Here is a 15,933-nt window from a genome sequence, read left to right as displayed (position 1 = left end):
GTAATTTTGTGTCTTTTTCTTAAAATAATTTTGTGTCCTTTTTTAAATAACTGTGTGTCTTTTTTAATAATTTTGTGTCTTTTTGGTAATTCTGTGTCTTTTTTTAGTAATTTTGTGTCTTTTTAAAATAGTTTGTGTCATTTTTTAGCCTGGCTAACACCAGACCAAATCTCATTGGAGATTAGGTCTGGACACCTGCCGTTTATTTCTCCGTAGAGGAGGTGTGGTTTACGATCCTCCGGAGCCGTTTATTGGACGCTTAGAATGTCTATCAAAGCGTCTGTAGGTAGCTCTTAGCCAATCAGATCAGTTATACCAGATGACGTAGTAGAGCAACAGAGATGGATGTTTGTTGTGTGTGTGTCTGTGAGAGAGTGTTGTTTGCTGCTTTGCTTCTCCAGTTCTCGCTTTCTGCAAGATTATTTATTTTCACGCTTTATTCCCCCTCATGTCATTCAGCCACACACATCCACTGATTTTATGGGCAATAAACAAGCTGCTGCGGGCCTCTCGGCGGCTCTGCTGTCTGCGGTAGCGGGGCTATTAGCCGCTAGCGACGCTAGTAGCTATTAGCCGCTAGCGGCGCTAATAGCCACTAGCGGCGCTAATAGCCCCGCTACCATAACGCCAGTGATCTCAGCGGAGCCGCTGAGAGACCTTTCGCCTTTCAACTTTCGCTCTAAACTATTTAAAACACCATCTACAGCTAAAGAGAGTTTCGCGTCTGCAGCAGCCATGTTGGATCCGTAAGAAAACTACAAGCTTCCAAGTGCCGAGTAGTACGCGTCATCGTCTCACCATCCCTCCCCGCTCTGTGATTGGATCCCTAAAACAGGGCTAGGAAACTGGCTTGGTTTCCAGACCGTCTGGAGGTTCGAAATTAAATTTGAGCGCGCAAGGCAGTCTGGGTATACCCAGGCTAGTCATTTTTAGTAATTTTGTGTATTTTTTGGGTCATTTTGTGTCTTTTTAAAAATAATTTTGTGTCTTTTTTGGTCGTTTTGTTTATTTTTTTACAGTAATTTAGTTATTTTCTGCCATTTTGTGTCTTCTTTGGTCATTTTGTGTCTTTTTCAAATGATTTTGTGTCTTTTTTGGTCACGCTGTGTATTTTTTGGTCATTTTGTGTCTTCTTTTGTAATTTAGTGTTTTTTCTTTCATTTTGTGTGTTTTTTTGGTCATTTTGATACTGCCTCCAGCGGCCCCCAGATAATTTGAGTTTGAGACCCCTGCCGTAGTGGGTTATGTTGATAACATGCAGTTTAACCACATAGTTTTTCTCATGTAGCACAAATTTGCCATTCCCGCCTACTGTATTTGAATATTTGTGCACACTAAGGACCCTAAACAGACTTTGAATTACAAAAACTGGGTATCAGTGGAAAGCTGAGACTCTTGTTTATTTAATGGTCCCAGTTTCATGCAATCGCTGAAAACACAGAAATCTCCAAAATGACCAACGTTTTTGAACCCAAATCTCAGCATGGGTTCTTCTCTGTTCTTCCCAAAGGTCTTGATGTCTGATGTTATATTCTGGAGGGTTTTTCTGACCATTTTTATCCATTCTCAGTTTGAATAAAATAGCATTATTCAGCACCAAATGTGTGTAACAAATGGTGTCAACCCAACAACTTCTGGGACATTAAACATGAGTTAAACATGGACTGGACTTTATAAAGCGTCCCCTAATGTTATGACCCTTTATACACCAGAATAGGCTTCAATAAATAAATAAATCATTCATTCATAAACTCATTTTAATTAGATGTTTTTGACCAGAACAACTTGACACACTGTGCAGCTTTCAGATTATGTCAACCTCTTCTATGAGGCATTTATTGTGACCTGCTATCTCCCCCTAAACATTCACTGCCCACAACCACCAAAGGTCTTTGAATGGTAATTAACCTAACTCTTTGACCTGCTATTGGCAATTGGCTGTGAGAGTGAATATCACACAGAAGTTTACAGTAATTAGGGCCCGAGCACTAACGGTGCGAGGACCCTATTGAAATTGGTCCGTTTATTATTATAACGGCAAATGAATCGCATTTTTGAGGGCTTTATCATATTCCAAAACTCACCAAACTTGGGACAAAATTCAATCCAGTCGAAATTTAATTTAATTTACGTATTTTATTAGTTTCAGAAACGGGCGTGGCAAAATTACCTACTAGCGCCCCCTAGAATTGAGCCCCTAAAACAGGTTTGTTGTAGAGACACAAAATTTGGTACATACATGTATCATGGGAAGACGCACCAAAATTATTAAGAGCTTTGCAGACCGTCACACTATGTGGGCGTGGCTTGGCGGCAAAATATGGCGTTTTGGCATAAAACACGAGACCTTATAACTTGACCATACATTGTCCAATCTGCCTCAAACTGGTCATGCATGATGATGGTCCACCACTGAACAGTTCAACATAACAATATTTCATAAAGTCCTGCCCTTTTTGATTAGCCACGCCCCCTTTTCCTAACTAATGACCCGTTTGTCGTAGAGACTTGCATGCATACTCTGCTCAGGCCTGTTCGTCGCTGCTTGCAGCTTTAATCATACGTTGTTTTTCTGACTTTCTGTCTTTGCCCTGTAGCTTTCAAATGCTCATGTTAATGTACTGATGTTGGGTTTGATCAGCTAGTATAAAGACTCCAGGAGATATGGAGTAGTAGCTGTCTAAAATTAGAAGGACCAAGCAGGAACCCAGCAGGAATCAGCTACAGGTCAGCCGGGGCCCTGTCACGGCCCAGCTGGGGATTTTAGATGGCTGTTACTGTACAGTGCCAGTCCCAGATCACAGGCAGAATCTCTCTGCCAAAGTCTTTTGTGGTGTGCTTTTTCTTTTCCTGCTTGTGGCAGAATATTGTCCCTGCTGAACCGCACCGACGTGTGCAGAATGTGCAGGACCACATTTACTGAGGCTTTTGCACCTGTTTTTCACATTTGGCATATTCTGCCCGACACACATGCAGTGAATTTATCAAACAGAAGCAGCAGGCCTGAGTCTTAGTTTGTGTCATTTTAGCAAATAATACTGTATGTGGGCAAGATGTGTCTCTCTTCTCATTGTGCACACATTAGAGGGAGGACCTAATAATAGGCGGAGAACAGAGGCTGATTATTTGTTCCTCCTATTCACATTATGTGCTGACTGTTCCTAATTCATACAATTTAGTCACTTTTACATTTTTTAACACTTGAAAAGCAGAGGAGACACAGGAACATTGGATTTAGATGAGCCAGAAAAGAGGTTAGGGTGTGAGTAGTGATGTGCCAATGAAGCCTCATGAACCCTTTTCTTTATTTTCTGAGCCCCACAGCTCTGTTCAACAAAGCATTGAAAGCTGACTGAATTACTGTAGCTTAATGCACAGAGTGCCATCTGTGGGGCTCAGAAGATAAAGATGCTTCATGAGGCTTCGTTGGCTCATCACTGGTTGGGAGTAGCAAGCTATCAACAACACCAAGAGTCTACAGCCGTGCTAGCAGCTTAAGTTATGGGAATCACAAACTAATAAGGGTTTCATTTTAAAGGCAATGGGTCATTTTGTCTCTTTTTTGGGGGTCAATTTGTGTTTTTTTTAGGTGAATTTGTGTCTTTTGGGGTTAATTTTGGGTGAATTTGTGTCTTTTTTTGGGCAATTTGTGTCTTTTTTGGGTTCAATTTGTATCTTTTTTGGGTTATTTGTGTCTTTTTTGGGGGTAAATTTGTGTCTTTTTTGGGTCAATTTGTTTATTTTTGGATCAATTTGTGTCTTCTTTGGTTCAATTTGTGTCTTTTTTTGTGTCAATTTGTGTGTTTTTGGGGTCATTTTGGTCAATTTGTGTCTTTTTTTGGTCAATTTGTGACTTTTTGGGTCAATTTGTCTTTTTTGGGATCAATTTGTCTCTTTTTTTGGTCATTTTGTGTCTTTTTTGGGTCAATTTGTGTCTTTTTTTGGGTCATTTTGTGTCTTTGGATCCTTTGTCACAGTGAAAAGTTCAGAGAAGGCCAAATACAGTGGTTTTCTTGACAATAACCAAAATCATTATCAATAAAACCATGGAAAATATCTAGATATCAGCTCTTAAATCAAACTCTTATGAGCTATTTTTGTTGTTATCATTATATTTGCCCAAACAAATGTCCCTTTAGTTGCACCAGGCATTAAAATGAACAAGAAAGCACGGAAAAAACAAGGGTGGTCTAATCATTTTTCCATGACTGTATGTTTTGTGTTTATAAAACCTCACTTTAAAGTTTAAACCCAGAGGGGGATCTCTGACGCAACTGCTCTTTTTCTTTCTGTTGATGAGACATTGAGGCCTCCTGTTAGCATTTGGCTGCATTTACCTCAGTATCCTCCTGAGACATCAGTCATCAGCACCTCCCACCTCCTGTTACCAACCTGCTGCACTCTCTGCTGCGCTAGCTCCTCTTTGATTTGTTGCTCTGTTTGTCTGAAATGTCATTTTTACCATAAGTTGGTGCAATAACACATTCAAACCTAAACATTTGTTTAATTTAGCGACTTTTTTTCCCCCTCAGGTTCATTTGAAGTGAGATTAGAGTGAATGTTTGGAAGATCATCATGTACAGTAATTACTTAATCTCTAACATGATGATTTCAGACAAACCCAACGCTGTGCATTGGCAATATCATATTTTCTCAGTAAAAATACAAACAGATGCATGGACAGATTTTTATGTGTTTTTTTTTCTTGCATGTCACACCTTGGATATGTCACCAGTCTATCACAGGCTTATACAACCCTGATTCCAAAAAAGTTGGGACATTGGCTAAAATGTACATACAGAATGCTATCATTTTCTAATTATTTGTGGCATAAAATTCATTGAAATATGTACAAATAAACAATATACAGTCATGGGAACAAATATTAGACCACCCATTTTAATGCCTGGTACAACTAAAGGTACATTTGTTTGGAGAAATACAGTAATAGTTCATAAGAGTTTAATTTAAGAGCTGATATCTAGACATTTAACATGGTTTTCTTGAAAATACCCAGAATCATTATCAATAAAACCATGTTAAATGTCTAGATATCAGCCATAAATTTAACTCTTTTCACCTATTTTTGTTGTTATCGTTATATTGGTCCAAACAAATGTACCTTTAGTTGTTGCAGGCATTAAAATGAACAACAAATTGAAGAAAACAATGGTGGTCTAATAATTTTTTCCCGTATTTTTGGTCAATTTGTGTCTATTTCGACAATTTTGTGTCCTTTTTGTGGTCATTTTTACATCTATTTTTGGTCATTTTGTGTCTTGTTTAGTCATTTTTACATCTACAGACATGGAAACATTCTTGATAATAACCAAAATCCTTATCAAGAAAACCATGGAAAATGTCCAGATATCAGCTCTTGAATTAAACTCTGATGTTGAGTTCCTTTGTTTGTTGTGTTTTAAGTAAGATAGTTTTGGGGGGAAAGCGAGTTAGGAAGATTGTTTTGGTTTGTTTGTTTTATGAGTTGGCGCCACCCTTCGCCCTTTGTTCATTGCCTCACATTATATCAACTTGTATCTAGCCTGAAGAAGGTTCTCCTTTTGTTACCTTTGTTTTATTTTGCTGTTACACAATAAAAATCTGTATTTGCCTGAGTACACCGGCGTTGTGTTGCTTCCCTTTCCCCTAGACCCCAACTGAGTTGTAACAGGCTATTTATGTTGTTATCATTATATTTGTCCAAACAAATGTCCCTTTAATTGTACCAGGCATTAAAACGAACAAGAAATTAAAGAAAATAAGGGTGGTCTAATAATTTTTTTTCACTGTATCTTCATGGCAACAATGTGAGGGATTATGCTGCATGTTAAAAGAAAAGAAAGAAGACATAAAAGGAGTGGTAAGATAGAAAGCATTACATAAAAGCAAATGGGTTTTAAGAAGTGATTTAGTAGAAGTACATTTACAATACATACATATGCGTCGTAATTTATGTCGTTGGGGTTATGTTTTAGCCACATGCTAAACAAGCACACCTGCAGAAAAGCTTGTAACTTCTCTCCAACCCCTGAAACTTTGCAGAGAGATTAATGTTCAAACTAGAAATACAGTTGGTTTTTAAATTCTGAATTAGATGCAATCCTTTTCTGTTTCATTTTTTTAAATTTTTGTCCCCCTATGTATCCTAATCAACACGTCTCTGGACTGTGAAACCCTAACAGGCATGTTAAGAACATGCAAAGCCAGAAAAGCCAATTTAGTGGATTTAAATCAAAGCCCTTGTCTCTGTGACGCACCAGTAACCAGTTTACAGTGAGACGTCTAATGGTGTCACACCACAGTCTGGCTGCATGGATATCACTTTCCTGTTTTCTCTTTGTGGGACCATGCGTGGACAGTTCTGGGGCCCGGTTTCCAAAAGCATTTTGTGAGCACCGCTGACTTGCAGATTACAAATCGTAGCAGTGTCAGTTTTCACAAATAATTGAAGCTTTGCACAGAGGATTGGCAAAAGAAAACTCTCCCTTTTCCTGCTGAATCCACCATTTATAGAACAATGTGCTGGACACAGACACACCTGGCTGTTTCAGGGAGCTGGAGATGAGACTCTGATTGGTTTAATTGAGTGTGCTTGAAAGAAGACTATATACTACACTGTAAAGCTGCTTTTATACTAATTATTTATGCAAAATTTACATGCAGATTTTGCTTATTGTGCATTGAATACCAGTAAATTAACATTCCCTTATTATTTATTGTACACTGAATACCAGAAAAATGTACAAGTTGTTCTGTAAAGTTGTATTTTTTGCAGAATTATTCTGGTAACCACAGCTGACATTTTTTTTCTGTAAAAGCAACGGCATTTTTTGCAGTGTATGTTTTTTTTGGTAGTTTTGGTCGCACATACACTAAAAAGGTATCAAATCGACCGGCTCGGCCATGACAAATGTGCTGTGACTTTTCTAAGGGTTTCAGCACACAGTTTTCAAATTATTCAGCAAAAATACGCCAAAAAATCCCTTCAATGTAACCCTATGGAGAGGCTAAAGTGGATGACATCATCGCTAGAGTGCAGAGGGAGAGAAAAAAATGTCAAAAAATTAATTTGGAAACTACAATTCTACAATGTAATTTAGCGGACGATTTTATCCAAAGCGACTGAAGGAGCCTGTAAATGTGACAGTAATATAAAGGTATGCGTACTAAATAAAAATGCTGAATATCATCATGATTATTAGTATTTGAGTTGACTACATCAACATTCATTAGTAGAACTCCAACAGGAATCTTTGTGTAAAATATCCAAATATAAATTAAGTTTACTTCTTCAAAATAAATTAATATTTGACTCACTGATTACATAGTTTAAATATTTGTAATAATAAGTGCACAATAAGTGTAAAATACATTTTTAAGTAAATCATAAGCAAATTTTAGTTTGTTTAGTGATTTCTACTCAGTTTTCCATATAATATGGTAAAAATTAATATTTCAGTTACATTTACTCAATTTATGTGGTTATTGAGCCAAGTCAATTCATTCAGACGTACTTGAAAATATGACTTAAATTTACTCATTACTCAGGTTTTGTTTAACCGATTTGAGAGCTTTCAAATCAACTCAATATTTTTAAGTGTAAAAATGTTGCACTGATTGAATTAAGGAATATGCAGTATTATTTTTTTGAGTGAAGCCCGTCAATAACTAAAATGAATGTCTTAGCTTCCTGCCTGCTATGGAGTTAAATTAGTTTCCATGCAGGTTGTTGTCAGCTTCAGGTCACATGGTTGACTCGTTAACAACCCGACCTTTATCCACTGTAATAGACTTTTTTTTTTACAACCTGTTCTAAAGAGAAACCAACCGGTTGCTCTCATTTTGCCATATAAGCACCACGTTGTTTCCTGCAAGTCTTTGCTCTTTTCTATTGTAATGCTTGTAATTGGACTGCAGAAAGCTTTCTACACAGCGGCGTCTGGGCAGCAGAGCTCCTTAAGCTAATGGCTAATATAGCTGAGGTGCTGGCACAACAGACACAAAATGACTAAAAAAATGACAAAAAAGACACAAAATCACAAAAAAAATACACAACAACAGATACAAAATGACCAAAAAAGACACAAAAAGACACAAAATGACTAGAAAAAAGACACAAAATCACAAAAAAGACACAAAAAGATACAAAATGAGAAAAAAGACATGAAAAAACATGAAAAGGATTCAAAAATGGACAAAATAGTCCAAGACTCCATAGAGTTCAGACCACGTGCAATAACTAAAATGAAAAGTCTTTACTTTGTGCCTGCTGTAAATTAGTTTCCATGCAGGTTGTTGTCAGCTTCAGGTCACATGGTTGACTCGTTAACAACCCGACCTTTATCCACTGTAATAGACTTTTTTTTTTTTACAACCTGTTCTAAAGAGAAACCAACCGGTTGCTCTCATTTTGCCATATAAGCACCACGTTGTTTCCTGCAAGTCTTTGCTCTTTTCTATTGTAATGCTTGTAATTGGACTGCAGTAAGCTTTCTACACAGCGGCGTCTGGGCAGCAGAGCTCCTTAAGCTAATGGCTAATATAGCTGAGGTGCTCCGCCGAGTGCTTTTAGACGCTCGTTTGTGCCGGCTGCCAGCCGGTGCTTTAATGGCTCTCTTATTAGTCATCCAGTCATGCTGTACTGACACTGATGTTGTGCTGGAATTATGGCCATTGCTGCAGACCACTGATGTGGGTGTTGATGATGATGGTGATTGTTTTTACATCCATTCATCCACAGTAATATGTGATGATTATGACTGCTTTACATTTATTCATCTGGGTAATCTAGATTGACATTTATATTATAGTAGTTGTAGCCATGTCTGGTCATTATCTTGTGCTTTTTTTTTTTTTTTTTTCGATGTTTACATTTTTATAACTCTGCTGTGTGTTCTGGCTGTTTGCTCATTAAGTTTCTCAATCAATAATGTTTTGATTGAACCCTATTTACTGCTGCTTTGTTCTCAGATTGTTGTTTTAATGCTGACACAAGCTGTTAACAACACATACACTTATACTCGTCTTTGCCCCTTTGGGGGGCCCACCAGTTTATTACTCCTTTATGGGATCCACCCTTTCCAGTGGTTCTGCACTGCTGTAAAAAAAAAATCAGGTAACATAAGAAAAAAAAGATCCCAATCACAAAAATCACTTAAATTTAACAAAATTTTTAACTTTTGTCTCCCTAACAGTTTTTTGGTTACTTCTGGGGCCCGTTTCTAACATACAGTACTTATGAGGTCCAGTGTCACACACACACACACACACACTGCAAAAAAGGTGTGTCTAAAAACAAGATAAAGACGCTTAATCTGAGGGAAATGATCTTGCTGCACGGACAGATAATTTCAGTTGACAAGATTTATTAAATTAAGATTATTAAATCTAGAAATAAGCATGTTGAACGCTTAAAATAAGAAATTAACTCTTAAAACAAGATAAATTATCTAACACTTCTACATCTAAAGTTGTTTTTTTTATCTTGGTAAGAAAGAAATAATTGTCAGGTCACTCTGCTCGGGCCAGTTCATTGCTGCTTGCAGCTTTAATGTTATCTCTTTTGTACATTTTTTGTCTTTTTTGGTCATTTTGTGACCAAAAGAAGATGTAAAAAGACACAAAATGACCAAGAAAAGACACAAAAAGACAAAAAAGACACAAAAAGACAAAAAGAAGGCACAAAAAAAGACACAAAATACCTAAAATGACCAAAAAAGAAACAAAAGACATAAAAAGACAAAAAAACACCAAAAAAAGACACAACATTTTTTTTTTATCTTGATAAGAAACAAATAATTGTCAGGTCACTCTGCTCGGGCCAGTTCAACATGCTTATTTTTAGATTTAATAATCTTAATTTAAGAAATCTTGTCTAATTATCCGTCCATGCAGCAACATCATTTCCCTCACATTTAGTGTTTTTGTCTTGTTTTTAGACTAAACACCTTTTTTGTAGTGCGCAAACACACATTCTTGTACTTCTATCTTTGTGAGGACCCTCACTGTAATAGTGAATTCCCTTGCAAGGTGATAATAGTTTTGAATTTTTCATTAGTTTTAGTTTTAATTATGTTGTGGGTATTTGTTGGGTGGGAGATTAAAAGAGGTCACAGTAAATTTTGCCTTTATTTCCTTTGTCTGATCCATCTTCATTATGTATGAAAAAAAGTTGACAAAGACGAAAACGAAGGACATTTTCACTATAATTTTAGTTAGTTTTGTAACCACACAATACAGTTTCAGTTAATTATCATCATCATGTAACCTTTAACCCTTAAAACAAAGTCTGAAATCTGAAAAAAGCCTTTAAAGAAGTGAGGACCGGCTGAAATGTCCTCACTTTGCAAAAATGTCCTCACTTTGTTGGTTAAAAACGTGTACCGGTCCTCACTATGTAGGACGTACAAGAACACACACACACACACACACACACACACGCATACAGTGGGTTGAGTGGGAATTATGAGAAAGTTGCTAAAGAAACCCACACACTGGCACTTGACTTCATTTGTTGTGACTGAATCATTTTTTTTACCTGTAATAAGAAAGTGTTTCATGATAAAATCAAGCAATTAGCATTTTAAACCCAAATCTGTTTTCTCACAGCTGCTTTGTGACCCCAGCTAGAATATTTAATGGATTACTGTAGAGTGTATTAAATGAGCTAACATGTTTATTTAGTGCTGCATCTGTTGGTGTTTTTTTTTTTTCTGGAAGTTTTTTCCAAAGTGATACAACTTTCACAAAGTTTAAACAAAAAGTGCAGCGTTGTCAAGCAGTTGACAGGAAATCACATCACAAAAGATCCCACTCCTCCCCTGCAGAAAGATCTCTGTAACGGCAGCCTGAAGGAAGTAACTAAAGTAAAAAAGCACGTATAAAATCTCCTTATTTCCCACTGCCGCAACCGTCTTAAATAAAAGGTGATGATCCACACACACATAGACACTTTGCAGCTTTGCACATATGGTACATTGTCATTTTTATCCTGCATGAAGTGCTTTTTTGCAGAGATTTTTCTAATTTAGCTTTGTGCCTTTAGCATTTGTAATGCAATCTTTTGTGTTTACTGTTTGTTTTTTTGTAATTTATTTGGGTTTTTATCTGTTTTTTTGTAATTTCTCTGTTTTTTATGTGTGTTTTTTGTAATTTTTGTGTTTTTTTGTATTTTCATTATGTTTTTGGTGTGTTTTGAGTGTGTTTTTTGTGTTTTTTTGTATTTTTATTGTGTTTCGGTGTGTTTTGAGTGTGTTTGTGTGTGTTTTTTTTATTTTTATTATGTTTTCAGTGTGTTTGTATGTGTTTTTTGTATTTTAATTATGTTTTTGGTGTGTTTGTATGTGTTTTTTGTATTTTTATTGTGTTTTTGGTGTATTTTGAGTGTGTTTGTGTGTGTTTTTTGTATTTTTATTGTGTTTTTGTGTGTGTTTTTCATGTTTTATGTGTTTTACGTGTGTTTTTTGTCATTTTTGTGTGTTTTTTTGTGTTCAAAATGTCGATCCAGTAAGTCAAAATGAAAAAAAATAATCAGGTCATATAGTTGACGTTGTGCTGAAAACAATGCTACCAACACGTCATGGTAAAGTGGTTTATACAGGCAGAATGAAAAGGAGTCAAAAACCAACAAAATAGCCTCAAACTCCAAAGGCTTCAGTAATGTAAATGCTTAGACTTCTAAGGATTAATTAAAAAAATAATGCAAAGTACATATCTAAAAATCCAATGTACTACAAGGCCAATGAGGTCATTTAATTATAATTTGACATAAAACGTCCTTCCTTTCCTTCATTAATTAAAGCAGTCTCACAGTAACAGCTGGTAACTCAGTTCACCTGATTCAGTTATCATGATGATGTTGTTAGCTACCTGTGCTAGCAGCTCCCTGGCTACATGCAACAGGCTGATTATCCCCAGCCTCAACCTTTCCAGCGATTCCCCAGCCAGCTGCAACAGTGTCTGCAGCTGAGGATTTAGAAAAAAACATAATGATATTATGCTAATGTGGAGATATTGCTGGATTGACATTTCTACTGATTGGGATTAGTGTTCCTATCCATTTTCCCGCCCACGCAGCAATAGCTTAAGGTCTATCTGTCACCAGAACATGCTTTTAACATTGCTGGTGTCAGGGCTAATTTGTGCTGTTTCTCAAGTGGGCTTGTTCCGATGCAATTAGTTTATTTTCTCTGTGTAATGAGTGCGTGCCCTGAGCTGTCTGCCCTCTCAAACACATTCGGAAAAAAAAAGAGCAAATCCCAAATTCAGGAGCAGGCTGCAACTGTGATCTTTGACACAGACGATCACAATAATGTCATTATTATTGTATAAAAATAAGGGGTCCCTCACTGTTTATATGTTGTTAAAATTACTTTGCATCCACTGTTTTTTTTTTTGCAAATTCATTACTCTGTCTGCAAACAGTCAGCCAGTTACATTAGACCTGTAGTCCTCTATTTAAAGTCAGTAAGAGGCCTTTTTTATGAATACCCGATACCTGATTTACAAACATTCACAAACTGGGTGCATGTATGTTTACCATGCAAGGTTCTTCAGAAACGTTTTGTTAGGATGGCAACCCGATCTTAGTCACATGGCTCTTCTGTTCCTCTGTTTCAGAAACTCCAGATATCTACTGTTCATGACATCAATATCTCTCAAATATGTGTTTTTATTTATAAAGTATATTCAGATCATGAAAACTTTCCAAAGCACTTTAAGACTTATTTTAAATTGAACAGTTTTGCAGGAATTTTGTCCTTAACCAAAGTACAGAGGAAGGTGGAAAAGTCAGAGGATCACCAAAATCAGTCAGCTTCATCCTCTGAGGACTATGACTCTCTGTAATAAATTCTATGGAAATCCATCCAATAGTTGTTAACCCTCTGGGGTCTATGATCAGATAACATAGCTTTTTTTAAATTGCGTAACAAAAAAACGAGGTGACTAGGAGCGCTGCTGTTGACTTCACTCCAAATTACAGATTTGAAACTTTCTCCAGTTTTTTGTTTTTCATTCCAAGGTCATGTAAAACTAAAGATATGATCGTTTTAATTTGATAGTACAAAAATATTTATTCAAGTGTAAAAGTAGGATCGGACGAGGCAGGCGTGGCATTGTATAAAAATGGAAAAAAGGGCTCTAATAATCCAACACTGTTCCTATGAATAAACACTTTTTTATGCTAACTTTTAATGTATAGTTTTTTATATTTAAATTTTAACTTTATCTGTTCATATTTGTAACCTATGTTTACATTTTCCAGGTGTGAAACAGTTCATTCAGCATATTTGTGGTTTTTATTGTCATAAATAGTATAATTTTATTTCAGATTTCATGATTTTTGTGTATTTTTGGGCTCAATATGTTAATAAAGTGGGTGAAAATAAAAAAAAGATCATGTTGAACTTGTGCTGCGAAAATACCAAATACCAAACATGAGTATAGTAAATATAAAGGACAAATAGGCTCAGAACCCAGAAGTTTAAGATTTCATTGTGGACATAAATGGTAAAAGTAACCAAGCGACTGGCATTGCCACTGCTGAAAACATGCAACTTGTGTTGCTTAAAATATAAAATAAAACTCCTGTATGAAGTAGAAGTCCTGCTCTGCCCTGCAGAGTTCTCTAGTGTAGTAGAGTGATGGCTGCCCTGGTGAACATCCTGTCTTTATTCTCTCTTCAGTATAATATGTGCTCCAGTGAAATGTATTCAGGTCGCTGCAGGTCACTTCCCACTACGAGGACGTATTTACTAACGCATTACTGCCTCTGTTTATTTCTTCTCCAGGCACTCGTAAGTTTGTGATGGAGGGGGAACATCTGGTGCTGACGGCCGTCACCAAGGAGCAGTCAGGCTCCTACGAGTGCATCGCCTCTAACGACATCTCCAACCCCGACATCAGGACGGTCCAGGTCACCGTCAACTGTGAGAGCCAGCACCTCACGTTACCATGGAAACATACATACACACTGTTGTTTTCATTTCATTTAACCTTTGTGTGGGTCTGAGGGGCTCATTTTCTGGGAAGAACATATAAAAATAACACATTTTCAATGTCTTCACACTTGCTTAAACCAATATAATGCTGTATTTCAGGGGTCTCAAACTCTAATTACCTGAGGGGTCGCTGGAGGCAGTATCAAAATGAGCAAAAAAAGAGACAAAATTACAACAAAAAAAACTAAATCACTTAAAAAAGACACAAAATGACAAAAAAGACACAAAATTATTTTAAAAAGACACAAAATGACAAAAAAAACAAAAAATTATTTTAAAAAGACACAAAATGACCAAAAGACACACAAAATGACAGAAAAAAACTAAATTACTTAAAAAAGAAACAAAATGACCAAAAAGGCACAAAATTATTAAAAAAAACAAAATTACCAAAAAAAAAGACACACAATTATTAGAAAAAGACACAAAATTACCTTCCACACACAACACTGTAAAGTACCATTCATATAAAACTCACATTAAACTTTCATATCAAGGTGGGGGCCACAAAATATCGTCACGAGGGCCACAATTGGCCCGCAGGCCGCGACTTTGAGACCCATGCTGCATTGTATTATTTTACAGTTAAAAAAAATCTGTTTAATTTATGGTAAAATACGGGCAGCTGTGGTTGCCAGAACTTCACCGTAAAAAATACAGTGAGCGTATGTAAATGTAAACATCAGCAAAAACTGTAATTCATACTGAATAATCCCATTACTTTTAGGATAATTGTGTCATCATGGAATTTCTCCACTATATTGTAATTATATTTTTACAGAAAAACTGTGTGTTTAATACAGTTTTTGACATTAGAATTGAGAGTTGAGAGTTTTATGCTATTCTTTGATTTACGGTAATCAAAATTATCTACTACGGTGATGTACACTGTTTAATTTTACAACCTATTTCTGATGCAATTTGACAGTGTTTTACTGTAATTTCTACAAACATTTTTACAGTGTACATAATATTAACCAATGGCAGCTGATTGCTGTAGTCATGTAAACCTGGATTTTTCAATTATCTCAATACTAAATTGCATGTGTCCAATTACTTAACATTGTTTCATTTGGATTTGTTCAAATTTTTTTTTTTTGACATGGATACCACTATTATTTATGAATATGAGAGACCTCTAACAAAAGTAAATGGTAAATATTAACCATACAGGTGCATCTCAATAAATCAGAATATCATAAAAAAGTTTATTTATGTCAGTGATTCCATTCAAAAAGTGGAAATAACACATTAAATAGATCCGTTACACATAGAATGAAACAATTAATGTCCTAAATTATTTAATTTCTTCTAATTATAGTGATTATGGTTTACATTCAATAAAGACCTAAAATTTGAAAATTACAAAAGACTAATTTCAAGATATTTCTCGATATCAGCTCTTAAATGAAACTCTTACGAGAAGAATGTGCTATTTTTTGTTGACACAATTTCAATAACAGGGTCTACAAAATGGAATACTCTCATAAATGGAAAATGAATAAATACTAAAAACGTATTATACACAAAGCTTTAGCTGTCCTCTGGTATGATATTTAGGATAACACCAAAAATAGCTCATAAGAGTTTCATTTAAGAGCTGATATTTAGACATTTTGGCTTTCTTGATTATGATTTTATAGTTTAATAATAATATGGATATCAGCTCTTATCATTATATGTGTCCAAACAAATTTACCTTGAGTTGTACCAGACATTAAAATGAACATAATTTATCAAATATTTTTTCCATGACTGTCATTATGGTATTTCTCCATTAATTTTACATGAAAATTTGATATTTTTTACAGAAAAAAATTTGTTTTCTACAGTTTATGACAGTATAATTCAAAGTTTTATGCTATTCTTTGATTCACAGTAATTAAAAGTAGACTTAATAAGCCACAGCTGCCGGTAATTTACCGTAAATTTA

At 35.7% G+C, this 15,933-nt stretch overlaps 1 protein-coding gene across 3 annotated transcripts in view; it reads left to right on the top strand.

Moving 5' to 3' along the window:
• opcml (opioid binding protein/cell adhesion molecule-like) overlaps positions 1 to 15,933 on the top strand; it is a 568,265-nt gene that overhangs the window by 542,208 nt on the left and 10,124 nt on the right. For all 3 annotated transcript variants that reach the window (XM_059351804.1, XM_059351803.1, XM_059351802.1), the window contains one exon: positions 13,791 to 13,928. In XM_059351804.1, coding sequence (XP_059207787.1) covers positions 13,791 to 13,928 — 138 coding nt within the window. The remainder of the gene's footprint in view (positions 1 to 13,790; positions 13,929 to 15,933) is intronic.

Source organism: Centropristis striata, chromosome 15 (genome assembly GCF_030273125.1).
Source record: "Centropristis striata isolate RG_2023a ecotype Rhode Island chromosome 15, C.striata_1.0, whole genome shotgun sequence".
In the NCBI taxonomy this organism is placed as follows: Eukaryota; Metazoa; Chordata; class Actinopteri; order Perciformes; family Serranidae; genus Centropristis; species Centropristis striata.
Note: the sequence above shows the minus strand (reverse complement) of the source record. Positions and strands in the feature narration are given on the sequence as shown.